This window comes from Pituophis catenifer, unplaced genomic scaffold (assembly GCF_029215685.1).
Source record: "Pituophis catenifer annectens isolate HBS135680 unplaced genomic scaffold, rPitCat1.0.hap2 SCAF_12, whole genome shotgun sequence".
In the NCBI taxonomy this organism is placed as follows: Eukaryota; Metazoa; Chordata; class Lepidosauria; order Squamata; family Colubridae; genus Pituophis; species Pituophis catenifer.
The window spans coordinates 972,749-990,206 of NW_027256892.1; the positions used below are offsets into that span (position 1 = coordinate 972,749).

The 17,458-nt window shown below is 44.2% G+C and overlaps 1 protein-coding gene across 2 annotated transcripts in view; it reads right to left on the reverse strand.

Annotated features, from left to right (window-relative positions):
- Nucleotides 1-17,458, reverse strand: part of BMP1 (bone morphogenetic protein 1) — a 178,710-nt gene that overhangs the window by 59,043 nt on the left and 102,209 nt on the right. For both annotated transcript variants that reach the window (XM_070952211.1, XM_070952212.1), the window contains exons 4-6: nucleotides 14,427-14,544; nucleotides 11,622-11,800; nucleotides 9,743-9,848 (exon numbers count right to left, since the gene is read on the reverse strand). In XM_070952211.1, the coding sequence (XP_070808312.1) occupies nucleotides 9,743-9,848; nucleotides 11,622-11,800; nucleotides 14,427-14,544 (403 nt within the window). The remainder of the gene's footprint in view (nucleotides 1-9,742; nucleotides 9,849-11,621; nucleotides 11,801-14,426; nucleotides 14,545-17,458) is intronic.

Below are 17,458 nucleotides of genomic sequence, written 5' to 3' on the forward strand. Positions count from 1 at the left end.
CTTTAAGACTTGTGGACTTCAACTCCCAGAGTTCCTCAGCCAGCTTTGCTCCACAAGTCTTAAAAGTTGCCAAGGTTGGAGACCCCTGCTTCAAGGAATTGCTTGTTAATGGGTTTTTGGATGTTGACAACCTTTAGAAGGCAAATTTTATTATATCATATGAGTTTCTTTCTATCTTTAATGAAAGACATTTCATGCAAGTTTAAGAAGACTTTTAAAAAAGTTGGAATAAATAGCAAAAGTGTGACTAGAATGTTAATTTTGGAAAGTTATAAGCAGATTAAGGGGCCAGGTGGACTTTAAATATTTTTTTTTTTAAAAAAAATCATTACAAGAATGTTGTCTTTGGGTATTGTCTTTATAAATATAAAGGTTCTGAATTAGCTGTAGGGAAATCTTCCAACTATGGAATGATCATATGGCTATCTAATATAGAAAAAGAAAAAAAAACCTTGAACAAATGGAAAATATTGTACCGGTAGTAGCAGCAGAAACTGTAAAAGAAAACAAAGATGGAATGCACTAGGAAAAGATTAAGTTATGGATTTTGGCCCAAACATCTATCCATTTTACATTCTCGTCTTGCAAATAATTCTATTAACTGTTGCAGCAAAGATTAATATGATTAATTCTAATCAAAGAGAGAAGCAATTTAGAACTAAGGAGAAATTTCCTGACAGTTAGAACAATTAATCAGTGTTCTGTTCTGTTCTGTTCTGTTCTGTTCTGTTCTGTTCTGTTCTGTTCTATTCCGTTCCATTCCATTCCATTCCACTCTATTGTTCTGTTATGGAAAATAATAATAGAACAGAATCAAAACTTTATTGTCACTTTAAATGTACACCAATTAGCATACATTAAAATGAAATTTCATTGCATTCAGCTCTCAAAAGATAACCATTATGCATATACCCACATACACACACATATAGGGCACAAAGAAACATCACACTCTAGTTTGAATGTATACATATACATGGCACAGGAAAAAAAGAATTCTGCGACTTTACAAGATGGATGGCATAAGGAACAAAGCTGTTACAGAATCGAGTAGTCCTGCTAGAAATACTTCAAAACTCCTTCCAGAGGGGAACAACAGAAACAGATCATGAAGTGGGTGTGTGGGGTCTCTAACAATACTTTGAGCTCTAAGCACACAGCGCTTGTAAGCAGTATCCTGAATAACGGGAAGTGAGCTTCCTACAATCTTCTCGGCTGTCCTTACCACTCTCTGTAGGGACTTTCTATCTGAGGTGCTGCTGCCATCAAACCAAACAGCGATGCAGTTTGTTAAAACGCTCTCAATTGTGCCTCTGTAAAAAGTGGCCAGGACAGAAGGAGAAAGGTGTGCTCTCCTCATCTGAGGCAGGAAATGCAAACAAAATGCAAATGCTTTTTTGAAAAAGCACCTTTCGGTACATATATTGCAATACTACCGTGTTTCCCCGAAAATAAGACCCTGTCTTATATTTTTTAACCCCAAAATAAGCGCTTTGTCTTATTTTTGGGGAGGTCTTATTATTTTGGGGCGTGTGGAGCAAGATGGGGCTCCTCTTGCCGTCTTACCTGATTTCTAGTTCTGCGTTTAAATATTTTCGGGGAGAGCTTATTTTCAGGGGGAGGCTTATTTTACCTCATGCGCTCAAAAGCCCGATTATCAGAGGATGTCTTATTTTCGGGGAAACAGGATAAATGATACCGGAGTAGCACAAAAAGGACCAGAAAAAATTGTACAACATCAGGATTTAATAAAGTGAAGGAATACATTGGCAAAATATTTCCCTGTAATGATTGGATCCATAACAACGGAATTCGCAAAACAGAGGGCAGCATTACTTCATCTCACACCATTTTCAGCTTAGCCACGTATATATTATGCTAGCGTTTACACAGTTCCTAAATTTGAATAAAGCTTGAATTAATCCTAAATTACCAGGAGCTGCTGAATAGTTTTCAGAAGAGATTATACAACAACAACAGCAAGAACGGTTGTTGCCCGAAGGTTATTCATTGCAGTAGCTAAATGAAGAGCTGAAACTTTGTCTCCTAACCCAGATTCCTGAAAACCAACTGCTAAAATTCACGTCAGAAATAATTTATAAAATCATGGAATGTGCAGAGTCCGACAGATTTACAAAACTGATCAAGGGTAAAAGAGACTCAGACCTTTAGCGTAGTTGGAATATGTGGTATGATTGGACCCAGAAATGATGGGAGAGAGATAAAGGATAATGTTGGTTTATAATTATAGATGATTGTATATTTATGGTAATCAATAAGTATTGGAAAGGTTAGTTTAGTTTAGTGTAGTTTTATTAAATTTGTATACCGCCCTACTCCCGAAGGACTCAGGGCGGTGAACAGGCACAGAATAAAATACATAAATACAAAAGTTAGAAACAATTTAAAACCAAATTAAATAATTTAGCCCAAAACAATTAAAAATCCCAATAATTTAAAACAAATTAAAATTTCAGTTTAAAAATTTAAAAGAAAGGGGAGAAAATTAGGCCAGGCCGGCTTGCTGGAATAGGAGGGTCTTAAGAGCACGGCGGAAAGTGTGCAGATCCGGGATCCTCCGTATCTCCAGGGGGAGCTCGTTCCAGATAGTAGGTGCCCCCACAGAGAAGGCCCTCCCCCTGGGGGCTGCCAGTCGACACTGCTTGGCTGACGGCACCCGGAGGAGCCCCTCTCTATGAGAGCGTACCGGCCGGTGGGAGGCTGTTTGTGGTAAATTTACAAAGGTAAATTTGTATACAAGAATCTGTAAATATTTTCTATTTTTACTCTCTGATTACTGGTGTATATTTGGCGATGTTACACCGTGATATAAAATTATTATATATTTGTTTTTGATTTTTCTTTTTGATGCTCTAATAAAATTTATTTAAAAAAAAATTAAATTCAAGTCAGAAAAAGATTTTTGAATGGAAGGGCACTAAAGAAATGATCTTCTTCTGATAACCGGGTCACAAATTCCTAAACCAGATTCACATGACTTGGAAAGTTCACTCCCTCTGTTACTCAGAGAAGACAAGGCTGCAACTTTAATTAGACACACCAACTATCTTAGGTAGATCAATGGGGTTCCCAATTCATAGTCTGGAGCAGAGGTGTCAAACTCAAGACTTGGAGGCCAGATCTGGCCGACCGGGTTGCTTAGATCGGGCCCATGGGGCTACCCTGTGAAACAGCAAAGGACCAGCCTGTGGTCCTTTTGTCAACAAAAACATGGCCCTCCTGAGCTCCAATTTTGCTGCCAGAGGGTTGCAGGAGGCCGTCCCAGCTGAAAACGGAGCTCGGGAGCCTGTTTTCGTTGGCAGAGCGCTCGGGCCACAGGCGCCCCTGACACAAGTGATATCAAGCTAGCCACGCCCACTCTGGCCACCCTCCCCTGAGGTCAAACACAATCCTGATGCAGCCCTCAATGAAATCGAGTTTGACACCCTTGGTCTGGAGTTTCTGGAAGCTGGTACATCCAACTGAGCCAAAACACCACGGCAAAATTGTGTCCTTAAACTGCATTTGTGCAACAGCGGTTATAGCAGGTTCTGACAGGTTCTGGAGAACTGGTAGCGGAAATTTTGAGCAGTTCCGAGAACCGGCAAATGCCACCTCTGGCTGGCCCCAGAGTGGGGAGGGAATGAGGAATTTGCAATATCCTTCCCCCAGGGGTGGGGAGGGAATGGGGATTTTGCAGTATCCTTCCCCTGCCATGCCCACTCAGCCACGCCCACAGAACCGGTAGTAAAAAAATTTGGATTTCACCGCTGGGTTGTAGGTAACTGTAAAGGCAAAGATGCTGAAGGCGAGATAGTTCTCCAGGAAAAGAGTAACAGGATTGATAAACAGATCTTCCTCGTACAAGGGGAAACTTTGGCACAGTAAATATCCATCTGGAACAGTCTGGGTTAATTTTTCTGAGGAGACACCCAGAGGTATCCAGGATAACGCAGACAATACCAGCCCAAACCTGCTGAGATGCAGAAAATTGCTGAGCAAGAATGAACATTGAGGGAGCCACACCTTTCCAGCCTGTGGCCATTAATGCTCACACGTAATGTTGCTTGCAAATCCAGCCTCCTCATAGAACAAGGTTGAGCAGCCACAAAAAGGAAAGGCGAGCCTAGAGACAAGAGGCCTAGGAAGCAACAGTGCAGCTTGACAACAAGCAAAAGGCATGATGTGATATATCGTGGTCTAATCCTTAAGATTTATATTGACTGTTTCCTAATATGATTTGATTGCTTATTTGTTCCCTATGACTATCATTAAGTGTTGTAGTTTAGGATTCTTGATGAACGTATCTTGTCTTTTTATGTACACTGAGAGTCTATGCACCAAAGACAAATTTCTTGTGTGTCCAATCACACTTGGCCAATAAAGAATTCTATTCTATTCTATTCTATTCTATTCTATTCTATTCTATTCTATTCTATTCTATTCTATTCTATTCTATTCTATTCTAATCCTTATTTCTACTCTACCCTATTCCTATTCTATTCTATTCTACTCTACTCCTATCCCTGTTCTGTTCTGTTCTGTTCTGTTCTGTTCTGTTCTGTTCTATTCTATTCTATTCTATTCTATTCTATTCTATTCTGCTCTACTCTACTCTACTCTACTCTACTCTACTCTACTCTACTCTAATCCTTATTTCTTTTCTACTCTACTCTACTCTACTCTACTCTACTCTACTCTACTCTACTCTACTCTACTCTACCCTACCCTAGTCCTAGTCCTAGTCCTATTCCTATTCCTATTCTACTCTTCTCTACTCCTATCCCTGTTCTGTTCCGTTCCGTTCCGTTCCGTTCCGTTCCGTTCCGTTCCATTCCATTCCATTCCATTCTATTCTATTCTAATGGAGGATCAGTTTCAGAACCTGCACTCAACTCTGTTGGCTTTCTTCCTTGAGTTGGTTTACTTATTGATAAGATTACCAGCTTGTCTCTCTTCCAAGTCTTCCATGGGGATCTCCCTTTTTTTTATTCCCACTGCAGCAACTTGATGAGGTAGAGTGAACCTAATGAGAATATCTGGCATAAAATCATTTGGGGATTTCCATGGCTGTGCAGAGACTGGAACATGGTTTTCCCTACTCCTAGTACAGCTCCAAGCCTACTAGACTAGACGAGTCTGGAGCTCAGAGATAGGGACTGGCTTAAAGTCATCCAGAAACTTCCATGGCCAAGGATACTGGAACCTGGGTCTCCTAAATCCCAGTCCAACATCTTAATCCTTCTACCACCCTGGAGGTCAGATGCAATGTGACAGTTAATTAGTCAATTACATCCACTAAGTTTTGACACTAAGGGACGCGGTGGCTCAGTGGCTTAGACGCTGAGCTTGTCGATGGAAAGGTCAGCAATTCAGCGGTTCGAATCCCTAGTACCGCGTAACGGGGTGAGCTACCGTTACTTGTCCCAGCTTTTGCCAACCTAGCAGTTTGAAAGCACGTAAAAAATGCAAGTAGAAAAATAGGGACCACCTTTGATGGGAAGGTCACAGCGTTCCGTGCGCCTTTGGCGTTGAGTCATGCCGGCCACATGACCACGGAGACGTCTTCGGACAGCGCTGGCTCTTCGGCTTTGAAACGGAGATGAGCATTGCCCCCTAGAGTTGGGAACGACTAGCATATATGTGCGAGGGGAACCTTTCCCTTTCCCTTAAGTCTTGTCATCCCACTTGCAATACAGGTAGTCCTCAAATGATGTTCACAATTAAGCCTCAAATTTATGTTGTGAAGGGAATGTCCCATTTTACGACATTTCTTCAGCTGTTAATTGAATCACCACAGTTGTTAAGTTAGCAACATGGTTGTGAAGTGAATCTGGCTTCCCCATTGAGTCTGCCTGTCACAAAAGAGGATCACAGGATCCTGGGATAGTGCAGTTGTCATAAATATGAGCCAGTTGTCAAATGTCTGAATTTTGACCACATGACCATGGGGATGTTGTAACAGGTGTCGTTGTGGAAAACGGTCATAAGTCACTTTTTCCCCAATGCCTTTGTAACTTTTCAATGGTCACTAAGTGAACAATTGCAACCCGGGGACTACCTGTAATGAACTACAAGGAGACAACTGACAGTGAGAGCCATCAACCCATGGAACAGAAGTTGCCTTCGGAAGTTGTGGGAGCTTCATCACTGGAGGCTTTCAAGAAGAGACTGGACTGCCATCTGTCAGAAATGGTGTAGGGCCATGATGGCGAACCTATGGCACGTGTGCCACAGGTGGCACACGGAGCCATATCGGTGGGCACGTGAGCTCAGCTCCAGCACGCATGTATGTGCTGGTCAGCTGATTTTCAGGCCTTCTGGGCCCACCGGAAGTCAGGAAACAGGCTGTTTCCGGCCTCCGGAGGGCCTCCCGGGGGGCGTGGGGAAGGCTGTTTTCGCTCTTCCCAGGCTCCTAAAAAGGCTCTGGAGCCTGGGGAGGGTGAAAAAAACGGGCCTTGTGGGCTCACCATGCCATCACATGCCAAAAGTGGGGGGACAGTGGGGGGGGGTTGTGCGCACATGTGCCCACCCCCATAATTCAATGCGCCCCACCCCCTGCACATGCACACATGACCCCTTCACACTCCCCCCGCTTTTGGCATGCGATGGCATGGTGGGCCTGGTAGGCCTGTTTTTCACTCTCCCCAGCCTCCAGAGGCTTCCTAGGAACCTGGGGAAGGTTAAAACAGCCTCCCTCCACCTCTCTCGACGCTCTCAGGAGGCCGGAAACAGCTTGTTTCCTGACTTCCAGTGGGCCCGGAAGGCCCCGAAAATCAGCTGGCCAGCACGTGCTGGAGTTGACCTAGGGCAATGCTCGCGTGCCCACAGATATGGCTCCATGTGCCAACTGTGGCACGCGTGCCATAGGTTCGCCATCACGGACCTATAAAGTCCCTTCCAACTCTGTTAATCTGTATCTGTAACTCACAGCCTCTGCGTTCAGAATATTAAATAGTTTACGTTTTGCAAAGAGCGGAAGGATTTGATCTCAGATGGGAGATGGAAAGCAAGAGGCTGAAACAAAACTATAGCTTTTGTTAAGTTCTCAAGGAAAGGGTTAACATCGCACATATAAAATTACTGACATTCAAGCTCTGGAGATTATTTTCTGGAGAACAATCCTCTATTGAGTCTGGGGAGGGAAAGGGCTACCACAGCAGGAAATGCCAGATACGTTTTTTGACCCTTCCTTTCCACTGGGATTCTATATATAATCTCTCCGCTCATTTATCAAATTTCGTTCTGTGGAATTAGGTCATTTGGCTGAAAAGCCGTGAACTTAATTTGGTTCCGGGTGGGTGGGTGGGAAATAGTTGATGGAGGTCAGGGAAGATACGATCCTTTCCATTTTGGGGTTTGTTTGTTTTTTGACTCTACGGTTATCAGCAGAAAAACGGGGCAAGGAGGAAGAACGTGGAATGTCTTAAAGCAGCGGCCCCCAATTTATCTGGCTTTGTGGACCGGTTGGGGGAGAGAGATGGTTCTGCAGAAGCGATGGGCATGCGCGCCCGCCACTCACATGCTCCTCATGCAAATGGAGCCGTGCACACATTCATATGCTCGCCCATCACTTCTGCAACCCAATTCTGAACGGTCCATGGTGTTGTGGTCCACCAGCAGCCTGTGGAGCTGTCAGCGGAATCAGACAGCAATGAGGCTGAGGAAGAACATGGGCCAGCTCTGGAGGCTGGGGAAGGCCCGGATGAGGGCTTTGCGTCGGAGGCAGAAATGGGGCCAGGGCCATCGGGGAGTGATGTGCGGACTCCGGACATCACTCCCCAAGTGACAGCAGAGAGGCAGCGGAACAGGAGGAGCCTGTTCCTAGTGCACGCATGAGAAGAGCTGCCAGAAGACAAGAGCAGCTAAAGCAAAAAGAACGACTCGGGAGTAAGGCCAAGAGATGATTGGCCCCTCCCATAAGGCTTAAAAGACCAGCAACGGCTCTTGGGCTCTTTGTCGGAAAACAACGTTGATAGATTGGTTTCTTGTCTTGCTGCATTTATTTCTTGTCGGCGTCTTCTGCTTCTGAACTTTTGCCAAGGAAAGCCTTTGGCAGGTTGCCAAAGTAGACCAAGGTTGGTGATAAGGCTGAAGGATTGTGTTATGAAGGATTTGTTTTGAATTAGTTTGGACTACTGCTGAGAACGAGTTAATTCTCAGCTGTTCTAATAAAATCTGTTCATTTAGAACTGATGGCGTCTGATGATACCTACTTGGGCCTAGGTCACAACACACGGCCCTGTATTGGACTGTATCCAGTGGTGGTATTCAACCAGTTCGGACCAGTTCACCTGAACCGGTAGCGGAAATCGCGGGTGGGCCCACCCCCCCTGCCCAGCTCTATGCCATCCTATTTAGGCATGTTTTTGAGGCCAGGGGCATGCATGGAAGGCAGGCGTGTGCATGAACGCGAGTGCACACACATGGGGCGAACTGGTAGTAACATAATGTGAAACCCACCGCTGGCTGTGTCCCAGGGGTTGGGGACCCCTGTCTGAAAGGGTCGACATCTAGAAAGCTATAGTTGTGTTCTCAATTGCGATGCAGAAAGAGATGGTTAGCTTTTATTTTGTTTTTGAGCAAGACGAGTTCTGGAAGGTCGCTCTTAGGGTTCATTACAAGTACGGAAATGAGGCACACATGGGTGTTTTCTCCTAGTTTGGTAGACCCGAGTTTAAATTCTGCTGGGACTATTTCAAGGGGATGGTTGTGTTCCTCTTGAGCCATCACGCAACACATTTTTCCCTCTGAAAAACTGTGTTCAAGTTGACATCACAAAATGATCCTCCAGCACAAGGCTCTCCCACCTTGGCAACTTTTAAGACTTGTGGACTTCAACTCCCAGAGTTCCTCAGCCAGCTGGGAGTTGAAGTCCACAAGTCTAAAAGTTGCCAAGGTTGGAGACCAGGGGTGGGGTTCAAAAATTTCAGCAAGGGGTTTTCTGCCCAGTTGCTGGGTGGGCGTGGCCATGGTGGGAGTGGCCTAGTCGGCCTCCTGCACCACGGCAGCGGTGGTGGTGGGTGTTTTTGCCCTCCCCGGGCTCTGGAGGCTTTCCTCGAGCCTCTGGGAGGGCGAAAAGAGCTTCCCCAGGCTCCAGAAGCCCTCTGGAAGTTTCCGTTTCCAGCCTTCCCGAATTCCAGTAGGCCTGTTTTTCATCCTCCTCGAGCCTCTGTCTCTCTCTCTCTCTCTGTCTCTCTCTCTCCTCAGTCTCTCTCTGTCTCTGTCTCTGTCTGTCTCTGTCTCTCTCTCTCCTCTGTGTCTCTCTGTCTCTGTCTCTCTCTCTCTCTCTCCGTCTCTCTGTCTCTCTCTCTCCTGTCTCTCTCTCCTCTCTCACTGTCTCTCTCTCCTCTCTCTCTCTCTCTCTCTGTCTCTCTCTCTCTCTGTCTCTCTCTCCTCTCTCACTGTCTCTCTCTCTCTCCTCTGTCTCTCTCTGTCTGTCTGTCTCTCTCTCTCTCTCTCTAATCTAGAGACAGTTTGGTCTAGTGGTTAAGGCACCAGGCTATAATGCGGGAGACAGTGAGTTCTAGTCCCGCTTTAGCCATGCAAGCATGAGATGATTAAATCTGACTTGGACTTTCATGGCCCTCCATTATTTTGGGTGATTCTCAAGATATATGCTATGGAATGAAATACATTTAAACCTTGAATATTTTTTTTTAACCCAGGTGTGTCATTCAGCTGAAGAAAAATAAGCTAAATATCCATAGGCTAAGTGAACAAGACAAACTGGGAGTCTCACTTGGAAAAGGTGTTTCTGGCGTAGTGCATGATGCTGTCAAAATCGTACGTTTCGCCTAAGGACTCCACCTCTTCAGGTTCCATCTTCAGGAAGTTGTACTCCTGCCCTGCAGAAGGACCAAGGGGAAGAAGTGTGAAAATTGCAAGATAGCTTAGAGCAGAGGTGTCAAACTCAAGGCCGGGGGGGTGAATCTGGCCCGTGGGGGTGCTTAGATCTGGCCTGTAGGGCTGCTCTGGAGACAGCAAAGGACAAGCCCACAAGGCCCCTGCCAGCAAAAACAGAGCTCTGGTAGAGGGTTGCAGGAGGTCGTCACAGTCAAAAATGGAGCTTGCAAGGGCCACGGGCAGCCCTCCCGAGCTCCATTTTTGCTGCCAGAGGGTTGCAGGAAGCCATCGCAGCTGAAAACGGAGCTCAGGAGTCCGTTTTCGCTGGCAGAGTGCTTTGGCCACCAGAGGCGCCCCTGACACGAGTGACGTTAAGCTAGTGTCAGGTTTCGATGCTATCTCAAAATAAATGAACTTCCAAACTGCCAGTCTTTAAGGAAATTTTCTCTTTATTCGAGCACAGCAACCTGATCCTGACTCTTCACAGTCAATACTGACCTTTGCCCCCCAATCCCTCCCTTTCCGATCCCTAATTCTCTGCTTCTCATTGGCTATCTTCCAAGTCACTCTCCTGATTCCTTTTCCGTCAGTTCACAGGAATGTTTTCCCCCTCCTCATCTCCGAGGAGACCGAATCTTCAAAGGGATTTAGCAGGCAAAAGTTCAGGCTTCATCCTCCCTTTTCTATGTCAGTGCTGAGACGCTGACAGCTAGCTTGCCACACACACCCTGCCCCCCCAAAAGTCAAACATAACCTTGATGCGGCCCTCAATAAAATCGAGTTTGACACCCCTGGCTTAGAGAGTCTGGAGCAAATACTGTCCCCCCCAAGAGTTATCTAATTCGGTGTTTTCCCTTGCACATCCTGCTTGTTAATGGCAGCCTCTGGTTTCTCCTGTGTGATCCCCCAAAACACAGAGCCATGATCTGAGCCCATAACCCTACATTGGATAGGGCAGAGATCTCCAACCTTGGCAACTTTATGACTTGTGGACTTCAACTCCCAGAATTCCTCAGCCAGCGCATGCAGCCTGTGCAGCTGGCACTCGAGTCAGACAGTGAGGAGGCTGGAGAAGATGTGGTGCCAGAGGCAGGGATTCAGCCAGGGCCTTCAGAACCTCCAGAAGCTCCTTTAAGTGAAGAGGACAAAGAGGAGGAGCCTCTTCTCGATGCACGGGCGCGCAGAGCTGCCAAAAGGCAGGAGTGGCTCCTCAGGGGGAGGTCTCCTCGAGAGTAAGGCTTCAGGCTAATTGGCCACTCCCTTAGCCTATTTAAGAAAGAACGCCACTTGCAGCAAGCTGTAGGGAACAACTTTAGTTCAATCTCCTTCCTGTCTGGATTCTTTGCAAAATTGTTTCTGGGCTTTCTGCCAACTCTAGTAAGACTGTGATTACCTTACCTTAGAATTCTGGTAGGCTGTTAAAACAGTTTATTAACAGCCTTTGGTTGATAAAGACTAAGTTATTTGAGCAAAATAAGCTTTGTATAGAGTTTGTGTGTGCTGCGTTCTTTGGGGACCATAGCTGGGGCAGAACAGATATGGAGTGTTTTCATGATTCATTTAGGATGGAAGAAGGAGAAGAAGGAGAAGGAGAAGGAGAAGGAGAAGGAAAAGGAAAAGGAGAAGGAGAAGGGGAAGAGGAAGAGGAAGAGGAAGAAGAAAAAGAAGAGGAGGAGGAGGAGGAGGAGGAGGAGGAGGAGGAGGAGGAGGAGGAGGAGGAGGAGGAGGAGGAGGAGGAGGAGGAGGAGGAGGAGGAGGAGGAGAAAAGCGTTTACCTGGCTGGATATTTTCACGAAAGATAGACACGTGGGCATCTCGGTCTGGACGAGTGTGTTCATGCCAAAACCCAATGACGTGGCCCAACTCATGCACCACAATGCCAAATTTGTCACAGTTTTTCCCAATCGATATGGCCTGGGGTCCTCCCCCTCTGCGCCCCACATAGGAACAGCACCTGTATTGGGCACAAATGATAATTAGATTGAATGCATGACTTTTGTAGGAAGACCATGGAAGTAGAAAACATGGAACAAATGTCTTTAGGGTCCGTCTGTCCTTGCCTTCTAAAGTGATCCAAATAAAGATAAATACACATAAAAAAAGAGCCTTGGTGGCACAGCAGACTAAAGTGCTGTTAAGTAACACCAGCTGCCTGCAATTACTGCAAGTTCAGATCTCACCAGGCTCAAGGTTGACTCAGCCTTCCATCCTTTCGAGGTAGGTAAAATGAGGACCCGGATTGTGGGGGCAATAAGCTGACTTTGTATAAAAAAGAACACCGCTTGGGGGGGGGGCAAAGCCCTACTAAGCAGGTATATACAAAAGTATGAAGGCTATTGCTTAACGCATTGTAAGCTGCTCTGAGTTTCCGGAGAAGGGCGGCATATAAAATCGAACCAATAAATAAATAAATAAATAAATAAATAAATAAATAAATAAATAAATAAATAAATAAATAAATAAATAAATAAATACATACATACATACATACATACATACATACATACATACATACATACATATTAAAAAGTATATTCCAAAATAAAATTAATTTGGAGAATGTTACAGATGGCTCCTAGAACCTTTGAACTTCTGCTAGGAAGAGAAAGCAAATACAATTGATTTGTAATTTAGTGCTACCACAAATCTAAGTTCAGTTATCATGTATGGAGCTTTTTTTTTTTTTTTTTAAATGAGGGCCCAGATTGTTGGGGGCAGTATGCTAACTCTTCGTATTGCTTAGAGAGTGCTATAAAGCACTATGAAGCGGTATATAAGTATAAGTGCTATTGCTATTTCCGCTCTTGAAGGAGGAATAAATAAAGTGGATTGGAATATGATGCTTACTTCAAGTCGGCTTCTATTTCTAACTAGCTGATAACCCGGCATTGCCTGGGTATTTATTTATCCCAATCCCCCTTACCAGAAGAAGCCCCCTTGTGGAGTACTGTGAAGCCGTTACCATGGCAACTCCACTGTGTTGTACAGTAGAAGCCATTTTAAGGCACAACAGGCTGTTTCTTAACAGAACTTGAATCCAAAATGCACACACTCACTGTCAAAAGTACTGTGATTTGACACTATAGATATAATTAATTGCTTTTCATTTCAGTGGCCCAGGTGTTCCAGTTATGGTAGAACACACACACACAGACACTCCTACCTCGAGGAGTGTTAGGGGTGTCTTACCCTCACAGTATTTTTTTCCAGAGAGTAAGTCATCTGTGTACCAAGTGGTTGAAATCACTCGAGGCGTTCCAGAGTTATGCTGGTACACACACACACACACACACACACACACACACACACACACACACACCTACCTAGGTGTGCTAGGGGTGTCTTACCCCCACAGTATTTGTTTCTAGAGAGTAAGTCATCTGTGTACAGTCATCTGTAAAGTTTGGTTGAAATTGTTCAAGGCGTTCCAGAGTTATGCTGGAAAACACACACACAGCAGTGGTGGGTTGCTCCCAGTTTTGTCCGGTTCTTTAGAACCGGTAGTAAAAGCGGCGGGAGGCTCCGCCCACCCACCCAGACATCATAATTGACTATCTGCGCATGCACACGCGCGTTCCCGTTGCGAACCGGTAGTGAAGGTAAGTAGAACCCACCCCTGACACACACACAGCCATTTTTATATATTTAGATGATAGTGTCATGTTCTAGAGATACTTGCAGCTTTCATATGGTGCCATGGAGAACTCAAGGTGATTGTGTTTTTTTTAAAGTTAATATCAGAGTTAAGAGACTATTATATAACCAAGAGCAAAATTAAGAACTGGTTAAGTTTGTTAGGAATATGACTATTACCTAACTTGTTGGTGTTGGCCAAAAATATAAACCATCAATATATGTTTGCAGTGTATTGTATAGCTTTAAGACTGCTGTATTGCATCATACTGTGTCCTGATTGGTTACCTCTGTTGCCAATCTCTTTAAGAGGGAGCTAGAAACATGGCTTGTTCTCTTTGTTGTTCTTGCTCTCTGATATCTCTGTCTGGTACTGTTTGCAAGTCCAGAAGAACTGTTTACCGTGAATGCCTATTACGACTGGTAAGAAGACTTTGTTATTGGATTTTCCCTGGACTGTCATTTTGGCTGTTTCCTGATTTATATGTATATGACCTGGACTGTTTATTGGACTATGCTTTACTTTTTCCTGAAAATAAACTATATCACAACTCAGTGTATCTGTGTGGTGACTGTGCTTATTCATAACTACTCTCAACCGTTTTCATGTGCACACCCTTGCTACTGAAGGGTTACTCTGCAAACTACTTAACAAAGTTACTCTTCCTGGGATTCTGCTTCTTGGTTTCAAAAAAATTCCGATCCCTGATTCAGTTTTTTTTGGAAATGTTCTTCCAGAAACTCTGACGGCATAAACATGACTGCACGACAGACACTGGATGAGCAATCGACTGTCTTTGACCTTGGGTCCAATGTATTAAGCAATTGGCAATATTTTATATTCCTTGGCCAGCCTTTGAGACTTTGAGAGTATGAAGGCTTCCTCCTCTGTACTAGAGAAAGATTTTACGCAACTGACCAGATGACGAAGTGTTCCTGTTGCTTACCCACATGGCCTGTATGTAAACACAATGTAGCTATCCTCATCGGTTCGTTCCAAGAAGGTCACGCATGTATACTTCTCCCAATGGCGCATGGCCTGCCGAAAAATAGCTCGCTGAATGCCTGTAAGAAACAGAAAGAGTCTCAAAAGTGGTCGGAGACAGAAAAAGACCCTCCGTCCATTGTTTCAAATATGCAGTCTACAGTTCTGAAGAACATAATGAAGAACTCTGCAACCCTACAAGACAGACACTGACTTCAGGGGATAATTAGAAATGCAGAAAAAACAGTGGCTACCAACCTGCCTTCCATTGAGGATCTGTATACTGCACGAGTCAAAAAAGAGGAATGGGAAAATATCTACAGACGCCTCGTATCCTGGACATAAATTGTTTCAACTCCTATCCTCAAAACGACATTATAGAGCACTGCACACCAGAACAACTAGACATAAGGACAGTTTTTTCCCCCCATGCCATCACTCTGCTAAACAAATAATTCCCACAACACTGTCAAGCTATCTAAAAAGACAGTATTACCATCATTATTCTCATCTTCCCTATTAGGTAAAGGTAAAGGTTCCCCTTGCACATATGTGCTAGTCGTTCCCGACTCTAGGGGGCGGTGCTCATCTCCGTTTCAAAGCTGAAGAGCCAGCGCTGTCCGAAGATGTCTCCGTGGCCATGTGGCCGCCATGACTAAACGCCAAAGGTGCACAGAACGCTGTTCCCTTCCCTCCAAAGGTGGTCCCTGTTTTTCTACTTGCATTTTTTTATGTGCTTTCGAACTGCTAGGTTGGCAGTAGCTGAGACAAGTAACGGGAGCTCACCCCGTTACGCGGCACTAGGGATTCGAACCTCTGAACTGCCGATCTTTCGATTGACAAGCTCAGCGTCTTAGCCACTGAGCCACCGGATCCTTTCTTCCCTATTACTTAACTCCGTTTCTATTTAGGACTATAACTTTGTTGTTTGTATCTTTACAATATATATTGTTTTATTTAGTATCTTAGTATGATTTATCTTGATTGCTTCTTTAGTATCCTATGACTATCACTAAGTGTTGTATCTTATGATTTAATGATGAATGTATTTTTATGATGATGGTGATCATGATTGATCACTTATAGTTTTTATATCCACTGAGAGCTTATGCACCGAAGACAAATTCCTTGTGTGTCCAATCACACTTGGCCAATAAAGAATTCTATTTTCTAGAAAACAATGATGTGGATTCTTAGGAAGAAGAGATGGCCCTCTCCACTAAAGAGATCAAAACTCTGAGTCATCCATTAGCAGATAACCCAGATGGCCTGGGGAAAAAGCCAACTTTTCAGAGTTTATTTAAATTTGATCAGAATGAGAGCCATATGAACATCTATGAAGATACTGTTCCAGGAGGCAAGTGCTGTGAGAAAGGTCAATGTTCCCCTCGCACATATGTGCTAGTCGTTCCCGACTCTAGGGGGCGGTGCTCATCTCTGTTTCAAAGCCAAAGAGCCAGCGCTGTCCGAAGACATCTCTGTGGTCATGTGGCCGGCATGACTCAACGCCAAAGGCGGACGGAACGCTGTTACCTTCCCACCAAAGGTGGTCCCTATTTTTCTACTTGCATTTTTTACGTGCTTTCGAACTGCTAGGTTGGCAGAAGCTGGGACAAGTCACGGGAGCTCACCCCGTTACGCAGCACTAGGGATTCGAACCGCTGAACTGCCAACCTTCTGATCAACAAGCTCAGCGTCTTACCCACTGAGCCAACACATCCCTTTTAGTGCTGTGATAGAGAAGTTCAAATGATATTGTTTGGTAGATAAGACCCAGAGCATGCCAACTCAGTCCAATTTTAAGGGTCTGTTTTGAGGATATTCCTATGCATCTTCAGTTATGCCTTATGGTTCAATAGAAACTCTAGGTTATATTCTATTATAGGTAGTTCTCGACTTACGACCACAACTGAGCCCAAAATTTATGTTGCTCAGTGAGACACTTGTTAAGTGAGTTTTGCCCTATCTTGCGACTTTTTTTGCCACAGTTGCTAAGTGAATCACTGCACCTGTTAACTTAGTCACACGATTGTTAAGTGCATCTGGCTTCTCCATTGATTTTGTTTGTCAGAAGGTCGTAAAAAGGGGATCACATGACCCCGGGACACTGCAACTGTCATAAAAATGAACCAGTTGCCAAGCATCTGCATTTTGATCTTGTGATCAGGGGGATGCTGCAATGGTTGGCATGTAAAAAATGGTCAAAAGTTACTTTTTTCAATTCTGTTGTAACTTTGAAGGCTCATTAAACAAACTGTTATAAGTCGAGGACTACTTGTATACTGGTCCTTATACAAGGAATCTAAACAGACCCTTACATACATACAGGTTGGCCTGGAGATTAAATGGGGGAGTTCCAAACTGGAGGTGGCTGCTAGATTGATGGCAGACTCCTCTTCCTGCTCTCTACCCATCCACTTTTATTGATGCAGTTATTCTTGTTGTGTTCCTTTGTCATTGTTTATTCTGTTGCAATATTTTCAGGATCAGACTCAATAATGATAATAAGAGTTAGAGGTTTAAATATATTTCTCTTTAATTATAACAGGCATTCTATATTCACTGAATATTCACAGATAGAAGCAAGGAAAATGGTGAAGGTGGCTCCTTATATATACAAGGGGTGGAGCCAAGAATGGGAGTGGTGAATTATGAATACATTAGTAACCAAAGAATAAGTTAACCCCCGATGTCCCATATATACATTATTTACACATTAGGGAATAAGGCATTTACATCTCACAAATCCCCCTCTAAATGCCGGTTCGCTATACAACACCAATTACATTCAGATTCAGGACAATATAAGACATATAATTTTGATGTTAAATATTTGTGCTGTTTAGAAGGTAAAGGCTTCGTCAATATGTCAGCTAATTGTTCAGAGGTATCACAATGCACTGCTTTGATAAATCCATCTTGAGACAATTGTCTCACATGCTTAAATTTTATATCTATATGCCTGGACCTTTGTCCAATGGCATCGGATCTGGA